Source organism: Kwoniella bestiolae, chromosome 1 (assembly GCF_000512585.2).
Source record: "Kwoniella bestiolae CBS 10118 chromosome 1, complete sequence".
Classification (NCBI taxonomy): Eukaryota; Fungi; Basidiomycota; class Tremellomycetes; order Tremellales; family Cryptococcaceae; genus Kwoniella; species Kwoniella bestiolae.
In genome coordinates this window covers 1,421,644-1,436,351 of record NC_089241.1, presented here as the reverse complement: position 1 = coordinate 1,436,351, position 14,708 = coordinate 1,421,644, and the positions used below count along the sequence as shown (strand labels likewise).

The 14,708-nt window shown below is 47.3% G+C and overlaps 5 protein-coding genes across 5 annotated transcripts; 2 read left to right on the top strand and 3 right to left on the bottom strand.

Annotated features, from left to right (window-relative positions):
- Positions 1-47: 47 nt before the first annotated feature.
- I302_100547 (uncharacterized protein) lies at positions 48-1,251 on the top strand (the record flags this gene model as incomplete). Its single annotated transcript, XM_019190565.1, has 6 exons — positions 48-108; positions 188-585; positions 743-784; positions 861-929; positions 1,007-1,110; positions 1,185-1,251. 6 exons carry the CDS (start codon positions 48-50, stop codon positions 1,249-1,251), a joined length of 741 nt encoding a protein of 246 aa, XP_019047313.1.
- A 721-nt stretch (positions 1,252-1,972) lies between these two features.
- I302_100546 (uncharacterized protein) lies at positions 1,973-4,188 on the top strand (the record flags this gene model as incomplete). Its single annotated transcript, XM_019190564.1, has 8 exons — positions 1,973-2,301; positions 2,412-2,462; positions 2,518-2,648; positions 2,781-2,946; positions 3,035-3,427; positions 3,489-3,559; positions 3,631-3,907; positions 3,984-4,188. The coding sequence occupies 8 exons, from the start codon at positions 1,973-1,975 to the stop codon at positions 4,186-4,188; spliced, it is 1,623 nt and encodes a 540-aa protein (XP_019047312.1).
- Positions 4,189-4,621: 433 nt separating this feature from the next.
- On the bottom strand, positions 4,622-5,485 carry I302_100545 (uncharacterized protein; the record flags this gene model as incomplete). Its single annotated transcript, XM_019190563.2, has 4 exons — positions 4,622-4,675; positions 4,773-4,812; positions 5,154-5,249; positions 5,457-5,485. The coding sequence occupies 4 exons, from the start codon at positions 5,483-5,485 to the stop codon at positions 4,622-4,624; spliced, it is 219 nt and encodes a 72-aa protein (XP_019047311.2).
- Positions 5,486-5,845: 360 nt separating this feature from the next.
- Positions 5,846-10,207, bottom strand: I302_100544 (uncharacterized protein; the record flags this gene model as incomplete). Its single annotated transcript, XM_065869099.1, has 17 exons — positions 5,846-5,968; positions 6,056-6,683; positions 6,736-7,042; positions 7,102-7,131; positions 7,184-7,327; positions 7,387-7,476; positions 7,532-7,607; positions 7,658-7,754; positions 7,812-7,872; positions 7,940-8,110; positions 8,181-8,352; positions 8,447-9,373; positions 9,434-9,520; positions 9,586-9,722; positions 9,818-9,937; positions 10,012-10,023; positions 10,102-10,207. The coding sequence occupies 17 exons, from the start codon at positions 10,205-10,207 to the stop codon at positions 5,846-5,848; spliced, it is 3,288 nt and encodes a 1,095-aa protein (XP_065725171.1).
- A 704-nt stretch (positions 10,208-10,911) lies between these two features.
- I302_100543 (uncharacterized protein) lies at positions 10,912-13,084 on the bottom strand (the record flags this gene model as incomplete). Its single annotated transcript, XM_065869098.1, has 6 exons — positions 10,912-10,952; positions 11,015-11,092; positions 11,153-11,901; positions 11,961-11,970; positions 12,030-12,286; positions 12,357-13,084. 6 exons carry the CDS (start codon positions 13,082-13,084, stop codon positions 10,912-10,914), a joined length of 1,863 nt encoding a protein of 620 aa, XP_065725170.1.
- Between the last annotated feature and the right edge of the window lie 1,624 nt (positions 13,085-14,708).

The following is a 14,708-nucleotide window of genomic DNA, read 5'->3' as shown; positions in this document are numbered from 1 at the left end:
GCATCTTCAAAGTACACTTGGCAGGTACACGCAAATATCAACACACAATGTCATCCAACCCAGAAATCACCCTACATCACCTCAACGCTTCCAGGTCTGAGAGGATCTGTAAGTCCCCTTCTAAAAAGTACTACTCAACCCTCCTGTGTCCAGTGTCAAGTACGAGAGCTAACCCCAAATACGAAAGTCTGGATCCTCGAAGAACTCTCCCTGCCATACAACGTCCAAGTCCACCTCCGTACCCCCTCCCGCTCAGCCCCACCCTCCCTCCTCAAAATCTCCCCTACGGGCAAAGCACCAGCCCTCATCCTAGACGGGAAAGTCATAACTGAGTCAGCATACATAATTTACAAGCTCCTCTCTCTCCCCTCCGTCCAATCCAATAAGACGGAGCTCGACATTCAGGTGGAACAGACCGACGATGATATATTCTGGTCTCATTATGCCGAAGGAAGCATGATGAATCTCTTCCAGGCTTCGGCGATTGTACAAGCTACTAGTGCTGCTTATGTGAATGGGATGGTTGTGGGGCAGTTGGAGGAGGGCGATAAGGAGGCCGTAAAGGGGTATAGTGGGTTTGTAGCTGTGAGTTCACAGACTCTGTTTGACTGTTTGCCCCGAAGGTATGGGAGGATAAGACCAGTGTCTTCGGAGCAGAATCGAATTTATGCAGCTGCCAATACTTGAAGGTATCGCGGATCAGAGGAGAATCGCGCTGATTTGGAATCTCATACATCTATAGAGTAAATACCTTGGCCCGCAGGTGCAAGGCACCATTGATTTTGTGGGTCCGCATGCTCATCATCATCGTTTCAAGAGGTTATATCACTGATGGGGTTGAACTTGGCTCTCCTTCGTAGGCCGAAGCAGCTATCAACAAAACTCAACATGGCTGGTTCTCAGGTACTGATAAACCCGGATCAGGAGATGTGAGCAGTGCCATTCCATTGGAGTACTATATCTGAATACACAGGCACAAGCTGACGAGTATACGTCAAAACCTCAGTTCATGATGTTCTTCGCTATCAACTCGCTCCTTGCCGGAACGAGAGCGGGCGCGTTCAATGTAGGTGAGGGTTTGAAGGGGTGGTACAAGCGAGTATTGGATAGGTGAGCTGAGCTATCTTGACGTAACGTGGGAAAAGGGAATGCTTTCATCTGACTGTCGTTTGGGTGCATTTCAGACCCGCCGCTCAAAGGGCGTTGCAAAAGATCAAAGAGGAAGAGGAAAAAGCTAAATCGAAGATGTGATAAGTGCTAAAAAACGCCAAGGTGAAATGGGGTATTCGGTATGGTATGGTATATGTGAATATGGGTATAAATAACGTCTTACTTCATGGACTGTCGATGAGATAAAGAAAATAGATACAATATAACTGGCTTGGCATGCGATGCGTCCCGATCATCATGAGCTTGATCAGAGATTATCAATCAGATGATACCCCTCTGACCCGGTTCAAGAAGTCTATCCAAGCAACATCATTCTATCTCGCATGGCCGATGAGAACAGTTATGCACCTGATTATGTGTTGGGACAAACAAACAATATTCCAGCTCCGGATCAAATTCAGTCTCGCAAGAGCGGAGTAATAACCTAGAGTAGTACAGTAGGCTCGGGTTCCGAATGTGTGTTTTGACTGTATGACGTTGATAGTTTAACAGTTTATCCATTTAACAGTTACGAGTAACAGTCGCCAGTCAATTTCTCATCTCTTTCGAGGTTATACCTTCAAATGTCATATACGTTGATTATAAAGATGAGATGATCCCCCATCATGATCTCACTATATATATACACGCAAATGATCACTGCTGAGAAACGAGGATACCTCTTAAGTCCTTCGCTGTAGGAATAATACGACCAGTATAACAGCTTGAGATGACTTCGACCTCGCAACACGGAATATCAACCCCAATAAACCCCCATAGAGTCGAGTCTGAGAAGACTCTATGTGATGTGGAAAATACTAAGATGACCGACCTAAAAGCAATTGATCAGGGCGGCACCCAACCATCAGGCGAACAAAATAATCATAATTATCGCAATGAGGAACCAGATCATCCACCGAATCCCTCACAACTGGAGAGCGGACAGGTGTCCACCACCCCTCAACCTCGGTCTCAGAATTACCTATCAAACAAATCGATACCGTTCCAAATCCTATTCATCACCATCACCTGCGCTACGCAGCTGATAGCTCAAGGTCAATTTGGGATGTTGATCATTCCGCTTAACGACCTGGGACCATGGTTGGGTACGGATGATGCAGGGCAGATGAGCTGGATGGCGGCTAGTTATGGGTAAGTGACCCTAACCCTCTTTTATGATCAAATTGATGTTGCTCTTTGTACATACCGACCGGCAAGTCATGATGTGTAATGCGAGCTGATTATCTGTGTATCTGGTTTAGCCTGACGTTAGGTATAATGGTAGTCCTCAGCGGTAGACTAGGCGATCTCTTGTGAGTCTGCGCCTCATACTTGTTCGAATGATCCCGAGGCTGAACTCTGACGTAGCGGCCCCAAATTGATCTGGTCAATAGGCTGCATATTCGGTATAGCCTCCAATATCGGTTCGGGCTTCTGCAAAACGCCTGTACCCTTTGATATTTGTAGAGCTATATCAGGTATGGGAGCGGCTCTATCGTGTGAGTGTAGATCATCTTACATTTTTGAGTTCCCACTTTATGCTACATATCTCATGAATCCCCGCTTGGTTTCATTCAACTATGTGTCATTCAACCCAGAACCCAAGCGAACCACTGCTGATCGACTCTCAGTACCGAACGCCTTGGCTATACTGGGTCGAACGTATCCACCAGGTAAAATGAGGAACCTGGTCTTCGCAATCCTCGGAGCGTTGGCACCGTCCGGCTTCCTGATTGGCGGTGCAGTCGCTGCGATCTTCACTGTCTTGGCGGATGTCAGGTGGATATGGTGGTTCACGTAAGTCTAACTCGTATCCTCTTGTTCTTGGATACATGATCGCATTCAACCCAGAAAGTACGATACAGGGCTAACTGCCAGTGACCAGCGCAATCTTCATATTTGTCTTCCTTATCAGCGGTCTACTAGTCCTCCCATCAGATTATCACCCATCCTCAACCTCAGCCTCAGCCAAAGTGAAGCTGAGCGATAAGATCAGATCATTCGATTATATCGGAACGGCCCTCCTTATCCTCTCAATGGGACTATTCAATTTCGTATGGAATCAATCCGCCCTGGTAGGTTGGGAAGAACCTTACATCTACGTTCTCCTCATCATCTCTGTACTTGGTTTTGGCCTGTTCTACTTCTACGAGAAAAGAGTGGGGAGCAGGGCGTTGATTCCTATGGAAGTACTTGGTAGACAGAGTTTGTTGGTGTACCTGACATTATGGTTGGGTTGGATGAGCTTTGGAACGTATTTGCTGTATACCAAGTTGTTGTAAGTGTCTCTTCTACCTCTCAGGGGGTTGAGCTGATCGTATTATGGTAACGGTATCTAGCATAACCAACATAAGAGGTCATCATAACGCTCTAGTAATCACTGCTCAGATGGCACCCTTAATGCCAGGAGGTAAGTGACACTGCTTCCCCTTGTTGATCTATCTAGCTCGCTGACCAGTCTTTCCTTTGAATGACCACCAGGAATCGCCGCCGCCCTCCTCGTTCCAATGTTAATCCACCGCTTCGCAGGCCACAAGATCTTCCTCATCGCAATGATAGCATTCTTCATAGGCGACCTCTTTGCCGCTCTGACTCCTGTCACCCAGACATATTGGGGATTGACATTCTGGAGTCTGTTGATCGTGGTGTTCGGACCGGATCTGAGCTTTAGCACGGGTCAGTTGATAGTCAGTAATTCGGTTGATCACGAGTTTCAGGGGATTGCAGCTGGCATTGTCAGCATGATCACCAATTATTCGTGAGTTCCAAGTCCCTTTCCTCACTCCTGTGCCCGTACTGATGAAAGCTGATAATATCTTAATTGTACGGTGTAGCCTATCAATCGGACTGGGCCTAGCAGGGACGATCGAAAGATATGTGAAAGGGCCGGAGAACGAGTCTCCGGAAGATCTGTTGGGAGGTTATAGAGCCGCGTTCTGGCTTGCAACCGGTCTGGCGGGGTTGGCAGTCATCGTGGTGGCGTTATTCGTTAGGATGCCTAAGCAATCTCACGGACATGAGAAGGAAGGTGAAGCTTGAACGAAGGTCACAAGTGGGATGGAAATAGTTTGATGTCACCTTGGTAGTAATGCAGAATATCGATGGATAATCTTCCCATACGCTTGTATCAGTCTTGATGAGATGAATATGCCCTACGCAAGACCATATTTACACGGTGAGATGGATCACATTCGGAGGATCGGGCTCAAGCCGTGAGACAAGTGTACCAGGACGTGGCAGGTCTGTTGGTGCTTAGTAAGACGTCTCCTCATTTGGTAGCAAGAGCAAACACGTAGACCATCCAATGATCAGATAGAATTTCGTACTCGATGATCGTCTTCGTCCTGCTGTATATTGCATTCCCTGCATTCCAATCTTTGATAGATCTTTTCTACATCCCCACTACCAGACCAAAACCATACTTCCTACTTTCCCTCCTACTATTTGTTCGTTCTAGAAGAGGTCAGATGGTTTATACAGGTGGTGTACCGGATGATGCGTCTTTGGCGGGAGGGACAACGTATTTCTGCGAGAGTGGGGAATCATCAGTTTTACATCCAGAATCCAACGTCCCAATGTCCAACATCGTGTGGAAGGAGATGAGAGAGAGAGAAGACACTCACTTGTTCACCACCTTGTCCGTTCTCCCAGAGTTGGTATCGGCTATTTCATAGAGCGTATAAATCAGCATTCATCGTTTGCGGTTCGTCGTCGTTCAAAATTCATATTCGTCCTCCCTTCCTTGCGATTCAATTTCCGTTTCGTTCTCCCCCTCAAAGTACATGTTGAGTCCACATATCCATGCCGGGCCCACTACGCCTGCCTAGTCTACCTCCCAGCAATCTCCACAATCCCTAGGTATCCCACTCCATCCCAATCAATCCAATCCGCTCCGCCAACCATCGACACTGTCTATCCTCCGAAGATCCTTCTCATCCATCCAACTCATCGCGCAATCGCATCCATATCGTACATCCTCCATTCAATTCGAAACCTAAACTCACACTCCAATAGCAGCTCTCTTCTCAGCAGCGACCCTATCAGTCTCGCTCAAAGCCTGTCTAAGCGCTCGGGAAGCGACTTGGGTGTATTTGTTCCAGCTGGAGTCGCAAAATGGAGTAATGAGTAATTCAGTGGACAGATGAGATGAGCCGAAGGACATTGCATGTTGTATCGTGTTGATGTGGAATAATGTAGATGAAGCAGAGTAGGTCGAATGGAAAGGTGGACAAATCAGCATTTCTTCCTCATCCCATCGTGTTTTGCGCTTCCCGCCTATTGCTGATACCATGAAGGGGCACACTCACGACATGAATTCTCTCCAAGTTGAGGACATCTTGTGCTAATTTTTTACGTTGTTGAGATGGGTAATCAGTAGATGGGAAGTGTCAATGATCAAAGCTACGAATTAACAACAACCTTCATTCACCATACAGAGCAAAGAGCAAGTCGGCCGGATGGGTGATGAGTGAGTACAGCGCATAACCCTTTTCTCCGAATATTTCCGTCAGTGTGGCACTTTTACACATTCATCAACGATAGCTTTTGGGTGATGGGTGACCATGCATGATCAAAGCAAAAGACATGATTTTGACATAAGACACATATATAAACATTAAAGATCTCATTATAAGGTATAAGGTATGTGGCTCGAAGGTAACACGAGAACATATGGAATTAGACTATCAACTCATTGTCACGACTGCACACCACTACCAGGCTGCGTCGGACCTGCACCCCCACTCGACGAAGGCACGTTGTCCAATACCTTTGACGAACTCAGTGTCCTAGCTCGATTCCGACTGTGATAGTAGGTTGACTAATGATATCCCCATCGAGGTATCAGTCACTGTATCATCGCATAGCAAACCTTACGATGTATGTGAGAACAGATGGTTATACTCACAGGCGATTCAGGCTCCTCTCCACCATTCTCCTCATCTTCATCATCCTCATCTCCCCATATATTATGTTCAGGCAAAGCAATAACCCCACTTCCAGGATCGAAGCTGATCTTCTTCCTTAACATCGCTGAGTTGCTTAACTCAGAAGGAGGCGGCGTAGGATCTCTCCATGGGTTCGAACTATCTCCCGTCGCTCCATAAGACCCCGAGGGAGATCTCGAGGGTTTCTTGAGACTTGTCGTAGATCTAGATGGTTGGAGGGACTGGCCAGTAGACCATCCCTCGGGGATCCCACTCGCACCGCTTGCACCGCTCTCCCCTCCATCCCCATCTTGCTCTTGCCCACCACCATTTTCTCGCTTCAGCTTCTTCGCTACTTTCCGCCTCAAACTCAAGACTACACCTTTTTTCCCACCTTCCTTCGCACCATCTCCGAACTTTGCTTTGGCAGGTAACCAAGGGGTAGGCAACAGACCGCTCAGAGCAGGATGAGCATACCTCCTTCTGCCGGTATTCAGCACACCGAAGTAGAAGTTGTTCATGGGTGGTTGAGAATAATCTGTTCGTCTATCACTAGGCGCTACATAGAGCGTTTCGTCGTTGACAGCATATCGTCGATGGTTGAGATTACTGTAAAGGCAAAGATCAGCTGGATCTCCTGAAAGGAAGACGGCATACTCGCCTTTGGCTCCTGCTGACTGCTCCTTCGTCTCCCACTCCAGCTACTCCAGTAGGTTCTTCACCTCTCTTGACCTCGCATATACTGCTTAAAGCGAGGAACTGACTCAAGGGTCCGAAATCTCGCCACATCACCCAACTCCACCATAGTGTGTAAAGTATGAGGGGGACCATCGCTCCAGAGGCCCAGAAGAACTGTCGTAGGGAGAACAATCCAGTCATGAATAATTGGAAGAGAATCAAAGCCCATAGGGTACGAGCAAAGGTGATTCGCCAAGCTTCACCATTGGATTCGTAAGGCTTGAAGTAGACTGCAAGGACCAGGTTAGCTATCATAGCCTGAAGGCCAAAGACGTCGGTTGAAGCTCACTAAACAAGAGCTTGTATTTGTAAACAAGGTCTGTTCATCTGTCAGCCAACCACCGCAATATCTGCCAGTTTGTCGAACTCACAAGCTACCCCAAAGTATATCGCGCCAAACACCAAGATCAGAGGACTCATCACACTGTAGACCAAGGTGATCGTGAACACTAATAATGCTTGAGGGTACACCCAGCCGTAGTTGAGCATTGGGGGAGCGTTTGCTTCGGCATAATCTTCAAGATGAGACTCGTGTCAGCTGAGCTTGCTTGAGCTGGACAATAGATCAACTCACCTCTGGGTGTTTTGGTGGATAGCGCCCTCGAGTAACCAAGAGTCAAAAGAGGACCCATGTTGAGCAATTGCAGAGGCATAAGACCGAGTGCTGTATGGAGGATATCAGCTAACCCAACGAGGACAGGTATCGTCGCCGAACTCACCTTGCAACATCACATACGAAACCATGAAGTTCCTAACATTCGCTCCCTGCAACGCACTAGCCAATTTTTGCGGAATCTGACAAAACCTATGAGCTTCTTGACACTTCGACTATCTCGCGAGCTCACCTTCATAGGGCTATCCACGAAATCTCGTACGATCGCGATATAAGTGGTAGTGAGGAGGAAGACGAAGAGCACGGATATCAATAGGAAGAGGTGGTATCTAAGGATGTATTGACAAGTCAGCGGAGCTCGAAGCTGAATATAACCAGAAACTCACTTCTTCAATAATGAATACTCCGTCGCACTTCTACTTTTGAAACCCTGCATATAGCTCAACCCTGTCCACGTTATTAGCTCAACTGTCCAGAATGATACTGTATCACGATACTACAATGGCTAACTTACACTCCAAGAAGAATGGTAACAGACCATTAAAAATGGTCAATGCTAATAATGGTAACGAATTTTGAACGATCGCTGCCAATCTCGGTGAGGCATCTATGACCTTTGCCAACCACGGCATGATCTTTTTAATCTCCTCATACGATAGGAGAGTCGCAAATGATGATACGGGGACTACAATGATTCATTGAATCAAATATCAGTATTGTCCGAATCGGACAGCCAAGGCCAAAGTTTAACTTACCGAACCAGAACAAGAAAAATACACCCGTCGTACCCATGACGAAGAAATCTCTGATCTGCGCCTCGCGATGTGTCATCGAGACTTTACTCCACACCACGTCTCTCGGTTCCGGTGCGAGTTCAGTGACCACTTCGGAGTGGTGAGGGTAGTGCAAAACTTGACAAGCGGTTTGCTAAACAAGCCAAGGACCCCAGTCAGCATGGAACTACTGATATCACTCCTTGATGATCTCCAGGCATCATGGGGATAGATCGCGGTTCACTCACAGCATCCTTGGCATCTTCGAACGTCACAAACGCCGCATGAGTAGCTTCGAATCTCCCCCTCTTCCTCAACTCCTTGACCTCCTCATCGGCCTTCTCAAACTCCTTCTCCCAAAACTCAATCGCGTCCACCTTATTTCCAAACCAATTAGGTCGGTATGTAGGTCTAGGTCGGGTAGTATGTATATGCACGTGTGCTCTTTGTTCGCCCTCCTCTACTGTGGAGGATTGCGATGCTGCCAGATCGACATTCGAGGATGAAGAGCCATTTGCTGAAGCGGAAGTCAATTGAGGTTCTTGAGGGGTTTCCTCTTCCTCGTTTTCTTCTAGATCAGGTATCAACCTCGCTTCGACCCTTTGTGGAGAAGCCACATTGGAGGTAGAATTCGATAGACTCCCCGCCAAGGATGGTTTGATATACACATCCGAGTTGTAACCCCTTATCGATTTGCCCGCTGGATTCCCCACCCAGTCTACCCATGCTTCTTCCAACTTCAATAACGCCACTGTCCTCTTCTCCAGCACTTTGCGCACAGGTTCCACTTCCCTGCACACGCTCACGCTTTCCACCATCCATCCGCAATTCTCAAAGTAATCTGCCAATGCTCTATCACCCCTCAGATGTTGTGGTAAGCCCGTCACGAGGACCGTTCGAGCCGAGATGGAGTGGATGAGGTGTAGGCCGAAGGACTGGCGGGACAGCACGAATCGGTGGAAGTTGTTATGGAAGAATGAGAGGCACAGGGCGGTAAATAGGTAGGTGAAGATGAGGTGGATGGTAGATGATGTAGTGGGGTCAAGGAGGACATCGTACAGACTTGGTCGAGTGATTGGGGTGGTATTGTTGGCTATTGCGTTGAGGTATAGTGTCGTAGATATTATGGTACTGTTCTCGCCTGGGTCAGGTGCAGAGTCGGTAGATCCATGGCGCTTTGTCTCCCATTAGCGAGTAACCTTAAGAGAGAAGATGAAATTGCAGAAGAGACTTACGAACAAGTTCAATGGGATGAGGACGATAGTAGCCAAGAAAGCTGATAAACCAAAGAGCATAAAAGCCATTCTGAAGAAATTGAGGAGCTATTCAAAGATACCAGGTTAGTATTGTTGCTTATTCCAAAGACGAAGACAGACAAACGACTCACGACGGCAGCATCCAGCCCCACAGTCTGCAGAACAGTGAACTCCGATGTCCTAAGTGTAGGCCTTATCCAACCGAAGAACCTTGATGTCCCGGAGGAGCTCTGGGCGTCAGGCGAATGAGCAGGAGTAGGTGAGAAGTCTGCAATAGAAGACACAGTCAGCGATTCCCTTGCTCTGCTTTGAGGTTTCTTCTGATAAGTAAGGGTGTGTGCCAGACAGGAGGTGATCACTCGCCTTTCAATTTCGTCCTCCCCATATACACCACATCCCACCTGGTCCTCAAAAAACAAAACGTGAAGAAACTTGTCAGCCCGATGGCCAGTGACAAAGTAAGCTGAGTAGAGAACCATGGTCCTTCATATCAAATGCTCTCCAATCAGCATACTCTGATGGGGATGATCAGTCTCATTTCTCAGACTCAGACTCACCATCGAACTTCTCTATCATACCAACACCCATACATCGCAATCAGCTTTGATCGCTCCCCTCGCGTCAGTGTAGGGAAAACTCGGACTCACGTGTAGGTCCACTCCCCGGTGGTAGAGGGCTCGTATCGTTCTTATCGTCCCCATCATCCAGAGACTGCAGCAGGACATCCCCTATCCAGTTCATTGTGGAGGACATCTTGATCCCGACAACTCAAAGGTCAGATCCTCCACTACAGGTCGATCCGTTCGTTATTGCTTTTTGGCTGGTGGTTCTGTCGCAGACGTCAATGTGATAATTCAAGATCTCAAAGTCTTGTTGTATACAAGCGATCCCCCATCTGGGTTTCAATGCAAGGTAGAGGCAGAGCAATCAGAAAGGATCGCAAAACACAAAAATGTTATGTTTAGCAGGTCAAGGTGGTCGTGCGACTTTTGACGAATTGTGCCCCGCGTGACGTATTGTATCAACATTTCATTTTAATCGCAAGCTAAGTGGCAACCCAAGCCAAATCCAAGTCCAGTTTCAGAGAACCAAGTTAGATGCATGTCATCATCTCCCATCTCTCTGCAACCCAACTACGTACTGTCCATCATCATTCGAGAGAGAGCGACACGAATAGCTATATATATATCAGTCAGAACGACTTGGATCGAAAGGGTATCTGATGTAAATGTGAGAAGAAAAGTAGAAATACATAGGAAATAGGAAATGATGTTGCGTGAGAGGAATCTGTTTTGGGTGTTTATGTTTGCGTTGAAGATGGAATGTTCATTTTGTCGTATATATAAGAATCATCATTGGCTTCCGTCAAGGGACCGATATCTCCCTCTCTTCCCTGATCTCATACTCTCTCATCTCGATACCAGCGTCATTCATCCTGATGTGTCGCCGCTGCCTTCCTAACAAGTATCGATAAGTCGGTTCTTGGGGAATGTTTGGCCTGAAATTGACAGAAAATGATCAATCCTGAATCTCGTGGCGTTGTATACTATAGACACTCACCGTACTCAGCCCATGTGGTGAAGTTGGGGTTGTTGTAAGCGTCGGCATGCTTCGTGATATAATTAGCAGTTGGGTAATCTGAAATCCAAAAAAGCAAAGTTAGCAACCAGTGGTGTCTACTCCTCATGAATCACTCACCAGAAGGATCACACCCGATTGTACCCGAATCGGTCCGTTGATATACTCTGATATAATCAATCCTGACGTAGTTTGGCCAGATCAAATTCTCGAAATCGACAGCCTGGAAATTGTTCGACATTCCGAAATTGAAGATCAAAGCCATAGGTTCCTCCGGGATGATTCGCCTTCCAATGCCAACTTTGGTATTCTCAGCGACGGCATCGGCGTACATCGTCCAGGAGGGTTGACCATCACTGTACCAAGCGATGTATCCGTCTTCTCTCTTGTCGGGGAAAGCTTGCCATTCCACACCAAAGGTCGCAAATTGTTTGCTCGAGCCAGGTTGATTATAGTAGATATCCGTGGGAACTCTCGTCAAAGTAGATACAGCCTGTTGGAAATTTCCTCCCAAATAAGTATTCCAGTATGACAGACTCGTGTCATAGTGTTTGAAATTCTTCGAAGCATTGTTGAACTGATAGTGATCATCGAAAGGAGCGACTTGGAATGACTGTGAGACTTCTCCTCGGGATTCAGAAAGAATGATCTGCGCTTCGATCATATCGATCTCAGGGGCTGCTCGACCGACTCCGACATTTGGACCCGGGTGGTCTTCACCTGCACAAGTACACGCTGAGAGTCGCTGACCGGGCAGGTAAGAGAGTGGTCCATCATTCGAACCAGTGGTGAGGGTCGCGACCGGCGCAGTACCATTAGCATAGGTCTGATTGGCCAGTGTTCCAATATCACAGGAGTCATATGTGTAACTGTAATTATGTCAGCATGAAGAAAGATGCTAATGGCAAGTTACGATGCGTCAACTCACGGCCATGTTCCTGAAAAGAGGGTATCTCGTCAGCTTCCGGTACACACAATTATAGACTCGTCAACTCACCCTCTGTGGTAGCACCATAACCAGGTCTTCCCAAGTTACCCATAGTCCACACACCAGGCCAGAAACCACCAACGGTGGTGACACCGGGAAGACTTGCCGATACTTCGATATAGGCGTTCTTGTTGAAACAGAGTTTGTTCCATGATTGGATCATACCAGATTTGAAGTTGAGATCATGAATTGGCTCTTGAGTCATGGTGAGGATGAGGTGACCATCTTTGGTGGTAGCGGCGGACGGGTCGTACCATTCAAAGTCACTGAGGTGGGGAAAGTGGTTAGGTCAGTACTATGAGCTACGATGTTTATATGCAAGATGTCACCACTCACCCAGTTGCCCAATAATGAATATCAACAGCTTGGAAGAAAGGATCATCACCGTCGTAGAAAGTTCTTCCATCCTTGTTAAATTCATCCGAAAAGACCAAAGTCCATTCATTTCCATCATGACCGGTTTTCGTGAAGGCATCGGAGGGGGTATCAGAATCGATGAGTTGGGGTAAACCAGTGATAGAGGGATATTGACCTGAACCATTTATTCCACCCAAGTTGTATCCCGATGTGTTCGCTCCCGAAGAATTGCTATTACCATAATACCAAGCTATGATGGGATATCCCGCAAACAACATTATACCCCCAGCAGCCAAGGTCAAGAGGGTTATGGCATTTGCCCAACCTCTCCATGACGTGATGTCGAAGGGAGTAGTAAGGTCCTTTCTCTCCGCCGCAGTGAATGTATGCAAAGTATCATCTAGATCATCATCGTCGTCAATTCCCACGGCACCGTAGGCACCCTTTGTCAGGGCTGCATCGCTGGGCGCACTTGGCGTAGAGGTGGTAGGGGCGATATTGGCGGTGGGGCCGAATCGATTGCCAGACGAGAAAGACGCGTAGGAAGCTCCTCCGGTAGAGCTGGTTGGGTTACCTCGATGTGACATGTGAGATTGTTCGTATGATGCTAAGGAAGATTCGGATAGGCGTTGGCTCATACCAGGTGTTTGAGCTGAAGCGAGCAGAGGTTCACGGCCAAGAGAAGGCGATTGACTGCCGTACTGCATTGAGTGATAGAGAGGTTGATGGCCCAGATGAGAGCACCGCGAGTGATCAAATTATGGTGAATGCCAAGGAATAAGAAGAGTTATTATTAAAATGAGGAAGGGTGAGGGTTTCAGGTTGTTCCGTTGGTGGGACCGTGATGAAGATGTACAAAGCCAAGAAATGTAAGCCAAGAGAAAAGTGAAAAGATAGCGTCCAAACGTGTTTAGTTGATTCGATAGGGTAAAAGGTCGTGCGGAATAGGGAAAAGGGGGGAATCGAGCGTGCACTGTCTATCAGCTGATGATTGACGCCGACAAGAAAGAGGATGATGAGAGTTGTGTTATATACGAGTGAAGAGTATAGAGATGAGAGTGAATATGAATAAAGATGTTGGAATGATGAGATGATGGGTTTGCAAAGTCAAGTGTCCAAGGGCTCTAAGGCTGTGTGGTGGGATTACTACTGTATATGAAAATTGAATGGGATTAAAGGCGTGGGATCAGAGCAAGACGGGAATTCAGGGTAAATCACCAAACAAGCCCAGAAAAAAATACACCTGTCACCGCCAGAGCTGGTCTTTTTTTAGATGGGATAGGATGGGACGCGATCAGGTGGTTTATGATTACGTAACATCTTGCTCATTTTGAATCCAGCATATTCATAGACAGTCAAGGCGAGCAGAAGAGTAACTCACCAGACCACCCCCTGCGCCGCTCCCATCTGCACTGATCTGATCTCCCAAGGCTCTATTTCCTCTGTGCTTCACCATTGCCCTTGCTATATATGATGGTCGGACGTACAGCGATACAGAGACGGAAAGGGTTGTTCTTCGACTCTGCAGTATCTATTACTGCGCAGTCAAGGTGAAAGAAAACGCGGTATCGAAATGATGTCAGGCTAGGTGGAGGTCATGCAATACAATGCTGCGAGATGGTATTTATACTTGAGTCCGAGGTTTCACAATGATGGAATGGACCGAGATGCAATATGAATGATTGAACTGAATGCATGTCGATGATCAATCGGGTCCATCCTCACAAGTCGCAAGGGATGTAAGATACAGTATGATCCATACAACTCGCAAGTGAGAGACGAGACTACCACCATTCTAATTATAGTTGACCACGCGAACTGTGCCCCAAGCTGCGACCACACCGCTGGTTTGGCTGGGTACGCGTGTCCTATTGGAGAAGAAGAAGACAGACGCGCTTGATTTTACATCTTTGCAAATTCATCACCGACGATACTGAACATTTTAGGCTGAGGATCACGGGTAATAATCACATTTGCAAGGCAAGCTGGCAGACTAGACTGTAGACTCGCCTCCCCCGATTTTAAATGACTGGACGTGCGGTTTGGATGTCGAGTTGTGGGAGCTGCTATCTGGACATCTTTCACTGACAGTCCGTTGCGCTTCTCCCATTTCACGTCTCGGTGGACGTCCTTTAACGATCAGCTTGCTCTGCTGTACATGTGATATGGTGACAAGAAAGCAAGAAATCAATGGGACCAGCAACATGTGTCCATGGCTCTCGTGCCCAGATAGCATACACATCCTGATTGACCTCACGCCCCCATTGCGGACCAAGCCCCATTGACATAACAGCAAAGCGACGCTGCGCTACAACAGTATCACACAGTACA